General features: G+C 41.9%; 1 protein-coding gene across 3 annotated transcripts in view; it reads left to right on the top strand.

The window, feature by feature from the left end:
* Window positions 1–12,524, top strand: part of CAPN6 (calpain 6) — a 57,592-nt gene that overhangs the window by 36,255 nt on the left and 8,813 nt on the right. For all 3 annotated transcript variants that reach the window (XM_065643134.1, XM_065643136.1, XM_065643135.1), the window contains exons 5-12: window positions 328–536; window positions 922–1,114; window positions 4,668–4,861; window positions 6,280–6,357; window positions 7,301–7,496; window positions 9,952–10,074; window positions 11,344–11,546; window positions 12,214–12,335. In XM_065643134.1, the coding sequence (XP_065499206.1) occupies window positions 328–536; window positions 922–1,114; window positions 4,668–4,861; window positions 6,280–6,357; window positions 7,301–7,496; window positions 9,952–10,074; window positions 11,344–11,546; window positions 12,214–12,335 (1,318 nt within the window). The remainder of the gene's footprint in view (window positions 1–327; window positions 537–921; window positions 1,115–4,667; window positions 4,862–6,279; window positions 6,358–7,300; window positions 7,497–9,951; window positions 10,075–11,343; window positions 11,547–12,213; window positions 12,336–12,524) is intronic.

The raw sequence follows: 12,524 nt of genomic DNA, 5'->3' as shown, positions 1-12,524 counted from the left end.
TAGAAGTTCATGTTTCATGTTATGAGACCTCCCCGCTCCACAGTCCCACTGAGCACCAAAGAGGGGATATAACAAAGCCACAGTACAATGGGTTGTTTGTCTTTCTCTGCAGATCAGTATGATTTTACTTTCCTAAAAGACTCTTCGAAGTGGGACTATATTTGACTTAGTACCAAATTCACCCTCTTTTTTTCATCGCTTCATCTGTTTAAGGCCAACTGCTCATGAAGCTGAACACCAGCATAGTGCATGCTCTGGGTCAGTCTGCCCTCTGAATAAACACTAACATGGTACATCTGGTGAACTTTCCCTTGCATGGTTTCTCAGGTGATTCCAGACTTCAATGAACAAGAATGGGACCCTAAAAACCCAGAGAAATATGCAGGGATTTTCCGTTTCCGTTTCTGGTGCCTTGGAGAATGGACAGAGGTGGTTGTTGATGACCTGCTGCCAACAATGGACGGGATGTTGATCTACTGCCATTCCAATGTGAAAAATGAATTCTGGAGCGCATTGTTGGAGAAAGCTTATGCAAAGTATGAGCTAGTTCATTGTCCTTTTAGTCCTCAGTGATGTCCCTTCTGTCCATCTGTTTTTTTGTCTTTTAATTCTATCATACTTGCCATGGGTTTTAGGTTTGCTGCTAGTAGAGAACCTAAGAAAGATTGAAAACTCCCCCTTTAATCTGCATGGAGGAGGTGAATCATAAAAGAATGCAATGCACTCTACTTCAGCAGCCTTAAGGATCATTACACTCCTTTCCTGGAAACCCAGGAAAGGTTTATCTCCAATCTGCTGTTTTGTTTTTGTTCTGTTATGTTTTTCCCTTGGTGAGACACAAATATATTACCTACATTCAAGCCAAATTAGAGCATTTTTAACAGCTGCTTCTTGACTGAGAATGTTCCGTGTTACCTCCAGGCTGGCTGGATCTTACGAAGCCCTAGATGGAGGCAGCGCTGCGGATGCAATCGTGGATTTCACTGGAGCAGTGGCGGAATCTATTGATTTGGTACAGGGCAAATATGGTGAGATCATTTCTGAGCAGATGAAGCTGTTTGAAGACTTGCTGAAAGTGCATAAAAGAGGCGGGTTGATCAGCTGTTTCATTACGGTATGTATAGAGAGCTGGATTTTAAGAGTTAATTTCAGCGAAAAAAACTGGAAAAAAATTGCTATTGTTAGTATAAGTATATTGAGTATGTCCTTCATTTGTATGCTTTGGAAAAGCTTTGTACAGAAAAACTAGCAAGTTGGCAGTGCTGTCAGCCAAGTACAACTCCATGAGCCACTAAATACAACCACAAAACCGCAAAGCCATTTGTGCTGCCACTTTACTGTGGAACTGAAATGCTGGTTTTCCTGGATGGTCACAGTTGGGTATTGACCCGGGGTTAATCCACCTAGAATGCCCTAATTTACAGGGCAGATGGCAGTTCAATTTCTTTATTTCTTAGGGAAATCTGTTTACAGAAAACAGTTCTGCTGGCACTGACCTGCTCTTGACGTTGGTTGTGATGATGCAGAGGTCTGGTCAGCACTGGAGCTGAGCTGAAAGCCTCACCTCGCTTGGTTATTCAGGTAGCACTGTTTGTTAATAAGACCCTCCGTTGGAATTAACCAGCAAAACATGCCTTCTATAAAGTCTGCCAGGCCACGGCTGGGTAGCACTGAAATTCTTACCTTGTCTGAAACCATTACCACATGTGGAGGGCTGACAAACCGCCGTGACGCCTGAATATTTCCTAAAAGTTTGCTTTTAAATGATTTTTAAAGTGCAGTCTGCAGGAAAGGGATCATTCTCTAGAAGCTGCAGGATCGGCATCTAGGTGCACTCGAGCATCTTATTCCTGTGCCCCTTTCTTCCAATTTAAGACCTTAGCTAAGGCTGATCTTATGTGGACTTAGTTAAACCACTTAAACACTTTGCTTTAGCTTCCCTGTTTGTGAAACAAAGATCATATTACTCTAGCATTTGACTATTTCATACCTGTAGTGGAAGTGCTAAATCCATGGTAAACTGGTGGACCTCCAAGTGTTGGTTCATTCAGAAATTCTTGCAAGTATCACGGTAGTTGTGGAGTTGTCTAGAACAACAGAAAATCAGCCGTGTTTGGAGATGCCTGAGAACGTTATCTGTTTATCTGGCCCTGGGTGTGTGCTGCTCTGCACCAGTGCCGTGGTACCAAAGAGGAACACGTGGAACCCGCTGGGAGATGAATTTGAACCTGAGAATTCAGGTGGGATAGAACAGGAGTCCTGAATTATCCCTCCCAGCAACATCAGGCAACAGCTCAGAGACAAATTCTTGTAGATCTTTGGTGTTTGTTTTACCTTTTTCATAAGGTCTGAATTTTTACTTAGAAAGCATTCCCTCTGGTTTGCTCAGACCAGACATCCCAGTGTGAATTGTTGTTGTAGACATTGTTTCTGGGACAACAGGTTGCTCCCAAACACTAAGGCAGTTCAGTTTCTTAACGTGGATCTGGTGAGGAGATAGGCTAAGTACAGGGAGTTGTATTTTAAAAAGCAATTGATTAGGCAGTTGTAATGCTTTCACTTCTTCCTGACATTGTATTTCTACCTGTCAAATTAAACACAGATGTTTCTAAACATTGATTACACAGGGCCTATTCCTATTGGTTTGGTTTCACTTGTCTGCATTTATCACTTTTTGATAGATGTACACACAATGAAGCTTGCTAGGTGTAGAATGTTTAATACTCAAGTAGCTTCATTGCTGACTTACAAACATGTCATCATTTTCCTTGGATTACAAAATAGCCCTGAGCTTCACCATTTAGAAATCCGAACAGACAGTAGATGCTTAAATATCTCATTTAAACAAATAAATGTCTCCAGAATGAGGTGGGAAAGGCAGCCCAGCAGTAAGAAAAGCCTGGGGGATAATAAACACAGTAGGAGAGGTTACAGACTCCCATGCTGTCAAGGACTCTTGTTTGCTTTTAGTTGTGAAAAATGCAAGTGAAGGTGTTACACTGGAGAAAGCCCAAACTCACTGCAAATGTCAGCCAGTCTTGATGTAACACTTGAGCTGATTCTTTACGACCTATTGTTGGTGAAAGGCAAAGAGACCTTGGCAAGAGGCTCACAGTTGCCAGACCATCTGTCAGTTCCAATTTGGTGTGAATTTCTCTTTTCCTTTTTAATATTTTTCCTTATTTCTTATCTTTGGGGACTGAATGCCGTTGTATCAGTGCAAACCTACCTTAGGAGAAGGACCCTGTCCTTTAGACCAGAGAAATTTTGAAATGGGGCAAAATATCTGAGAAAGTGCTATGTGCATTTCGTAACTGTAGTAAGTCCATCTCTCTCCACCAGAGCAAAGGTTTGCTTGATCGTTGAGCTCTTAATTAGCTTATTACAAGCTTACATTCAAGGAACTGTCAAATCTTCTTTCCTTGCTGTCCAAGGGAGTGAATGTCTTAGGGCCCAGTGGGTTATAGCCCAGTATAGGTGAGACTCTGGATCTGGCACAGCGCAAAGGTGCCCGTGCTGGCTCCAGTGAGGGTGTGATGAATCCAAGGCACGACCATTTGGATGGTTTCTGTCTCAAAAGAAGGGTTATAGTGCTGGTACAACTTTACTTTTTCCACTGTCCTGCCTGGTGCGTGTTGCTCAAATGTACTGGCTTTGTAAAGGGCCAGTCATTCAAAGCAACTCCAGCATCTTCAGATGATACTGCTTTTCTGGTTTTAGATGTACTCAGGAGATTTTGATTTGCCAGCATTCGATGAAATTGTGGTCTTTTTCAGAGCTTGACATTTTTTTATCCTTAGATCAGCATTTGATCAGGCCTATGTCATCCAGCAGGACAGTTTAGTGCCTGATCACTGCTGGAAACTAGGCTTTTATGTGAAGTCTATGAGGAGCAAACCCAGTTCTTAAGAAAGCCTGCAGATCTGCCCGTTGCCCCATACGAGGCGTGCTGGGTCATGAGTGAGGCACAGGACAGGTTTGGAGACATTCGGAACCTGCCTGGACACATTCCTGTGCGATCTGCTCTGGTGAACCTGCATTAGCAGGTGGGTTGGACTGGATGATCTCCAGAGGTCCTTTCCAACCCCAACCAGTCTGTGAGTCTGTGACAAATGGCTAGAATATCTTCTTGCCTGTGCCTTCTATTTTTACCCACTGCCAGTAGTTTCTCCTGGGTGTCAAATTTACCCCAGTGCAGAAACAGGCATTTGACTCGCTGGCTAAATCCTTAGGCCCTACAGTGTCCAGCTGAGGACATCACCAGACAGTGCTATGTCTGAGCACAGTCATTAATATCCAGAAAAGCCATTTGGTAAAGATGACAAGATTTTGGCAGGGCTGATAAAGGCTGTCCATCCGTCCAGTCTTTAACTCTCTGAGGCCAGGAGGAGACAGAATGGCTGTAGCAGACAGTATTCTCCTGTGCTCTGGGCTCCTGTCTGCTAGGGCTTGTCTGGCACTATCATGCAGAAGACCAGACTAGTCAGCTACTGGTTTTGATCCCCAGTACTGTTTTTTTCTTGTATGTTCACATCATTTGGGAAGGGAATGTATAGCTCTGTGAAAGAAAGCAAGCCTTCTGCATCCTGCCCCTTAAATGTGGAGCTGCTAGATGCCCTCAATGATGTGAGTTCTGGTTTTTTTTGTTGTCATTCTTGGTGCTAAAGGCTTCCTCTGGCAGTACCAGTGAAGCGGAGACAAAGATGGGTCTTGTCATCGGTCATGCCTACTCAGTGACTGCAATTCGGAAGCTGCGCCTTGGAGAAAGCCTCATATTCTCTCTCAATGCAGAAAAGCTGTTCATGATCAGACTGAGGAATCCCTGGGGAAAAAAAGAGTGGAAGGGCGCCTGGAGTGACAAGTAAGTGCTGCAAATCCAGTGTCAAAGGAATTAAGCTGTGATTAGGGCCACTGGACGTTAGATGCATGGTTAAACACTGCGAGACACATCTGCAATACTCAGTGATGGCTGAACTGTTGTGCTGTCTCTTCCCAAGTGTAGCATTCTCTGAGAAAACAAATACATCCTGGAGGAGCCAGGAGGTTATGGCCTCCTGGACATTGGTTTACTGTATATATCATTGTTCTGGCACACTGGAGCATGAGTAGAAAAACAGCTTATGATAAAAGTGATGACTCAAGAACATGAAGTTTGTTCCCAGCTTCACCACTGAGTTTGTCTGTGACTCAGTTTCTCATATGTAATTGCTAGCTGCTGGGGATGGTACAAGTCTTTTATGCTTAGATAATTTAAGTGACTGGTGAAAGATGCTGTTAAATTGCCACATTCGTGATTTCTTGAATTATTTTCTAATTAATTGTAATGTGGGCCATGAGCTTAGCAGGCACCCTGACAGAGACAGAAATGATGGCTGGAGGGGATGTATTCCATCACTGGCAATTTACACATGAAGAACATTTAGCTAGGATTTTACAGTTCAACACTGTGCTTCCTAGCCACTGTCAGTATTTAATAATGTAATGTTCTTAACAACAGCATATTAAGTGCTTATCTTCCATACTTTAGTTAGCAAAAATCTATGACTTTGAAAGAGTTTGGTGCAGGCGAAATGCAAAGAACATGCAGAAGAGCCACTGTGTCTGATTTAAGCATCAAACTGCTTGCATTTCGGATCCTGTGCTCCCCTGCAGTCGATGCAAAGAGGCTGGTGCCTCCAGGGTACAACGCAGAGCACGTAAGTCGTACGCAATGCAGGTAATGAAGTGTCTGTGCAGTGCGGTGTTAGTCTGGAAACTGGACACTGGGCTCCTGCTGCAACAGTTCTTTCTCAAAGGCTCTCTGGGGAAATCTCAGACCTCAGGCTGTTTTATTTAAGGAGATGGAAAGACAGAGAAAATACTCTGGTCAAAGTGAGGTGTGCAAGAAGCTCCTGAGGAAGAAAACCAGGTTTCTTTTGAAGGGCCTTCAGAGAATGGAGTCAGTCTCATATGACCTTCCAAACCAGCTGTTTAAGTGTCCTCAGGGAGAGAGTGACAAAGGAAATCAATAAGGCTTTTCTCTAGTTGCACCAATTTCCCATTCATCTATTTCTTTTTTAGTAGCTTTCAAATTGATGAATGTTTTAAAACTCCTCATGTAAGCCCCACACTTTCTTCCTGAATATCATCTGTCCTTTCAGTACTTCGTCATTACCTTTATAACAAGGAACCGTGAGACAATTTTACTTGCAATTTTTTTTCCCAGGTGAGAGTATTTGATTTATTAATCATCTTTATTGTTCTTTCTTTTTTACTTTTGTTTGTTTGTTTTCCTCTTAGTTCTGAGGAGTGGAAGAAAGTCAGTGATTCAGAACGTAAGAGTTTGGGACTCACTCTTGAGAATGATGGAGAGTTCTGGTGAGTGGGAGTCATGTGAAGGGTTTGGCGATACTGGCTGCACTGAGTAATTGTCATTAATTCTGCCATTTAACAGCTTCAAAAATAATTTCCCCAAATGTATCATTTTATCCAGAGCAGAAAAAATAGATTAAAAACTAGTAGAACAAAATCAGTAGGTCTTAGTAAATATAAGTTTCAAACGCCCTCAAAATCTCTTATCTATATTTAGGACATTCACTCAGAATCCAAGACGACACGCGTGCTGGTTTACGTGACAGAATGCCACATATTGAACACACTGTCAATCCTACTTACCGACTACTGTGCCTATCTGTAGGATTTCTAGGTCAACCATAGCTGAGGTAGCTCTAAATACAATTGCAGCCAATGAATTTTGATATTTGTCTGTGTTTTCCAGCATGGGCATGAGAAGTGTTTATCCTCTAAAGAATCTCTTAACTGCTCAGCAATCTAGTCTGTCACTTCAGCAGGCACAGGGTGTAGCGTTGAGATGGTGCTCAATAAAAGCTGTGTCCAGAGTACAGAGGTTTGAGTCATGCTCAAGGACAGATGTAACCATAAAGACTGTAATAATGAGGACTGGATAGTACTTTGGTTGCAGGTAATCTCTTTTGCCTTTGCAAAATACATTTTATTAAATCCAGCGTCGTAGATACATCCCATCCTTTAGGCTTAGGTGCTGCAACTGAAGAAATCTAGAGCTGACCAAACACACTGAGGTGATATTTCTCTAAATTAAGTTCTAAGATAATGTGATTGTGGCTTCATAAGTGTTTCCATATGGAGAGCTTTCCAGTGAATCAGTTTGTCCTCTGGAGAGCTGAGCAATGCCTCCTCTTAAATTACTGGAAGATTTTTTCTGTTATTTTGGCTCTTTGCTTGACTATTACTGTTTGTTTTTTTTAAAAAAACGTTATTTTCCTGGTATCCCATGAAATAGGATGACATTTGAGGACTGGTGTAAGAACTTCACTGATGTGGACATCTGCCGTATTGTGAATACCTCCTACTTCAGTATCCACAAGACCTGGGAGAAGGAAATGATGCGTGGGGCTTGGGCAAAGAATTCAGAGCCCCTGCTAAATCGCTCTGGTGGATGCTTTGATAACAAAGAGACCTTCCTTCAGAATCCCCAGGTAGGAATCCCTGTATTTTGTGAGGTATCGAAGTGTATCCACTTTAGCTAGGGCTTCTGAAATATCCACCCTGTTTAGGAGTTGGCCACGACTACTTCACAGAAATCTCCTTGCCAGTGTTTGTCCGCTGGGAGTATGCTGGTTCACGGCATGTTTCAGTGATTTATGTGAAATCTCTCAGAAGAGTTTAGATATTTCTTGGGGACTGGTGATGTTTGGATCTGATGAGTCAGACACACCAGGATTAGTGAAGTCCTGCCTGGACTTCTTTCAGTTTCCCAGTTGTGGAAAGGCAGCAAGTCCGATTTTGTAGTGGCAACACCCTTAAACAGCCTGAGGATTTGGTCCACTGTATTTAGTTAGTATCCCGTTGCATTAAGCTAAGATTCTGAAAGTATCTTGTCTCTTCCCCAAGCTCACCATCTCATCAGCATTACAGAATTTTGCTTGTCTCATCCTACCTGGTGACTTTCAGGCTATTCAGGTTATTTGTTGATCCGTTCTTACTCCACTTCTCACTTTCCCACCATTCTCAGTGTTGTACATTTTCATCTTAGTGAATGCAAATTCAGGCATAAAACTTCCATTGCTGTCAATGGTCACCTGCTGCTTTAGTTATTACTTGAAAATCGACCTTTCCATTCTTTTGTAATTCACCGCATACTTTAGATTAATTAAAGATGTTCTTGTGTCCGCTCCCCTGCACTTGTATGGGAGGTTTCTGTCGGCACCCCTGTTTTCATAGCGGGATATTGGAGACGTGCAGCCTTTGCTGTTCAGACTAGGAGTGAATCTGAAGCTCCCAGCTCATCCTGTCATGTAGGTGTAGGTAGAGCAGCAGTTCTTCACCGCTCTGTCTTCCGTCAGTGCCTCATTTCCAGAGGGTGATTTTATTCAGATATTACCCGGTATGATTCCGGACATATTCCAAGTGCTTGTCTGGGTCTCATTTGTAAGTGTTTAGCTGCCACAGAGAACAAAATATACACGCTACGGTTGAGTGCGATGGCTGATGCAATGCAAGTTCTTTTTATTCCAGTTTTATCTCTAGGCTAGATGATTAAAAGGCTCTTAATAGCAGTGCTGGAACACATTTACGTTAGCTTAGGGCCATTATAAATTACTGTGGCACATACTACCATAGTCTAGAGATAATCACTGTTCTTCCTGACTGAAATCCTTGACACTGAGGCCTCCTGTGAAGTTTGTCTGTACACTCCCAGTCCCTTTAAAATAAGGGAATTTAAGCCAAGTATAAATGTATTCCTACAGCCACCTGCTGATTTCCAGATTGTTACCCATTAGGACAGCTGAAATGCTGTCAGATCAAAGATGATCACAGTTGCGTACCTCTCATCAGAGCAAGAGAGGTACGCAGTTCTCCTTCCACAACTGTGCACCTCGGCAGTTTTGTGCTTTTGTTTGTTTGCTTCACATTTAGAGGCCTTTAAGGATGGAAGAATACAGCATCTGTCTAAACTTGGCGTAAATAGTGTCCTCTTCCCCTCCGCTGGTTCTGACAACTCAGATTTGCCCTCTGTATGTATGAAAGAAACAAAATTTAAAAGAGTCTCTAACAGTGAATGAATTTGAGTGTTTAATTTTTTGTTGTATAAAGAAACACCTATTTGACCTTTTTTGTTTACTGAAAGGGTACATACTTACTTGTGAACTGGTCTGATAGTGATACTTGATAATGTAAGCAATTTAAGTCTGATTTATTGAGATGGGAACTGCTGCCTAAATTTGAAATAATTTCCTTTGATTGGTCTTAAAGCCAAGGTGATTCAAGTTTGCTTTAAACACCTTGGATAAAAGAATTGCTTGTTAAAGATGCAGGAGTTATTATTAGCCCTTTTTACTGGGTATTCCTAACACTTTCAGGAAAACTGAGAAAGTCCAAAATTAGCATTCTTGTTGTTCTTAAATTAAATAGAAATTGTAAGTGAAGAACAAAGGTATTTGGTTTGGGGTTTTTTTAACTAAGATTTGGAAGATTCCTTCATTTGCGGGTCCTAGATACAGGTGTTTGGAATTTACATGCCCTGTTTAGATACTGTGGTTAAAAGAAGAATCAAAAATTATCAAAGACCCCATCTGGAGCCTGTTGTTTTAATTTTTTCATCTTACTCCTGATTTTTATATATCTAATTAAAACTTAATATTTTATCTTTACCTTTCAGAGGAGATGTTCTCTTCTGTTGCCTCAGCAGTTATTTTGTAATACTGTTTCATGCTGCCCTTTACGTGAATTACCTGTTTCAGTGTCTCTGATACTTTGGGTTTAAAGATTCTTATTATTAGCATTTATTTTCAGCTGTGAATTGCTGGGAATGTCTGTCCCCAAATGTGTTTTCTTTTTCCTCCTTTGTGTGCTGATATTCCCTTGGTTGTGGCTTTATCCTCAATATCCTAAAGCAATTGTAACAGCTCACCCTCTTCTCTCTTGTTCTAGTTCGTCTTTGACGTTAAGAAGAGTGAGGACAAAGTGTTGGTCTCATTACAGCAGGAGGATTGCCGCAAATACAAGAAAGAGGGGAAAGGGGACAGCATTCCAATTGGCTTTGAAATATTCAAGGTAGGCGGCCACCTGCCCTCCTGGTTCAGGGTTAGTTCAGCAGCGCTGTGTCACCTTGAATTTAGTTCAATTCAAACTCTATTTGAGCTAAAGGAACATAAGTCATTTTTCCCTGCTGCAAAAGAATTGTAAGTTCTTTTCCTACCCCACGCTTTGAAGAGAAAGAAAAACAAAAAATATTAACACTTGAAACATGGAGGATTTTTTTTTCCTCCTTCTCCCTCCTGCCTCCATTTCATCAGCAAATACAGCCAAGTGAATGAGTTTGAAAAGTCTGCAGGGGTTTTTTCGCCACTTAGAGAAAAGAGTCAAGAGTGTTTTCAAAAGCTGGAGTAGTGAGTAGGAAATGAGCATATGCGAAAAGGAACCAAAGGGATCCCAAACAGAAATTTAATTGCACTCCCAGGGCAAATTGAGTAAAACGAAAACATATGTATGAACTGAAAGAAGGTGGAAAGCAAGAGAAACAGTTATGCTTTTTCACTGAAGATCAGGATTATCTTATCATCTGTTGCTATGGCTAATGGGACTACCCTGAGGCTATGGCCCTACGCTAAAAAATCGACGGTTTTTAACAGTTGGTTAGAGCTGCTGACATCTGCATCACACCTATTCATTTGGCAGTCACGTGTTAACCACACATTATATATAGAATACTGTCATTACAGAAAGTAGCATAATTTACCTTGTATTGTTTGTGCCTGTATATCTAATTTGGAAAGGCTTGGAAATCACACCTTCAGAAAAGTATCAGTGCTCTATCTTTATTTCTGTGCAATAGTTTTTCTATTTCAGAAGCGGTCTATCCCACCAGGTTCATTATCACGACTAAAGGCCTTTGGAAGACCATGGCCTGTATTATCTGAAGACAAAAGAGAACTACCAGAAAAGAATGTAGAGCTGTCTTTGTCCCCAGGAGCTGCTTAAGAAATAGGTTTATATTTTAACTGTGCTGTGGCAAATATGAGTTCCCTGAAGAGGATGTTAATAGTTAAGCACAGCTTCAAGGCTTAGAACAAAACATAAATGGTTCTATATGATGCAGCTGCTCGGAAGCCTGTGTGGGCTAGCGCTTGGAGCATGGGGGCGCCTGTCAGGACTATCTCTGCCACAGCTTCAGTGGATGAAAAACCACTAGCCACACCATTTGCCTTTATTTCATATTGTCTTTTCTGCTCACAAAAGGCTGCGTGATGTGCAGGGAAAATCCTGCCTGTTAGCTCTGATATCCCTCCGTGCATTAACCCCTGTACTGCTCTGTGGCTGTAGGTGGAGGATAACAGAAACTATCGACTACACAAGCTGACCGTGCAGGAGAGAGTGGCCACATCTCCGTACATCAACACGCGCACTGTGTTCTTGAAGAGGATCCTTAAGCAAGGCCGCTACATCCTCATCCCAACTACATATCATCCTGGCATCACTACAAAGTTTATCCTGAGACTCTTCACAGATGTGCCATCAAAACTCAGGTAGGTCACACTCACAGCTACACGAGATCTTCCCTTGCCCACGTTGGCTGCACCTCATTGGAAATGGTTGCCTGGTGGCCCTCAAATATCCCTGACTCACTAGCTCATATCGCTCCAGAAGCAGGCTTTGGAGATGGTCAGGGTTACCTCCAAGAACCTTCAGATGGCTCACTGGGATTCGTTCCTGCTCAGGAACTTGGTGGACAATTCAGTTTGGGTCTTTTGACCTTTTAGTTTGGCTTTTGTAGTTGCTTCCAGTTCTAGGTCAGAACACTGAGCACTGGTGCTTGCAGTTACAGTTGATACTGTTTATTTCTTTAACCATCTCCTTTGAAACCAGTGATTGTCTGTGAGAGCAAAACTAGTTTCGTAAAATCAGGCCTGCTGGATTTTTTTCTTGCTTTGATGCTATTTTCCATGATTTAAAGTTGTTTGGGTTTTGGTTTTTTTCTGCCATTTTTGCTGCCGTGCAAAGAGTGACACACATTTGGTTTACTTTAGTTTGCTCTGGCTTTATTTCTTAAGTCTGTCATTTCTGTACCACAAACTTCCAAAACAGTAGAAGAAGAAAGTACAAATCTCACGTTCTGAAAATACCAAATTTCCACAACCATTGATTGTTTGCTTGACATTCATTGCTTCAATCGCTTTTCCCATGATTTTTCAGGGAGCTGAAGGCAGATAAGCCTAAAATGACCCGTTGGAGTCTTCTTTGCGGCTATCCACGCAGAGTCACCCAAGTCAAAATTCACTCTGCAGAGGGTTTACAGAAGCAAGACAGATCAGGTGGTAAGTGTAAAGCAAACCTGGAAGAGTGGAAGGGGCTTCTTCAGTCCTCTAAAGATGGTCTGAGTTGATATGTAAGCAGGCAGAAATTATGCAAACAAACCAAAGATTTATGGGATGGGTTTTTTTACAGCACATTGTAAAATCTCCTCAGAAGGAGACATCAGATGAGTAACATGATGCAAAACAGCA

The sequence above is a fragment of the Caloenas nicobarica genome, chromosome 12, assembly GCF_036013445.1.
Source record: "Caloenas nicobarica isolate bCalNic1 chromosome 12, bCalNic1.hap1, whole genome shotgun sequence".
NCBI lineage: Eukaryota > Metazoa > Chordata > Aves > Columbiformes > Columbidae > Caloenas > Caloenas nicobarica.
This window is presented reverse-complemented; position numbering and strand designations above follow the sequence as displayed.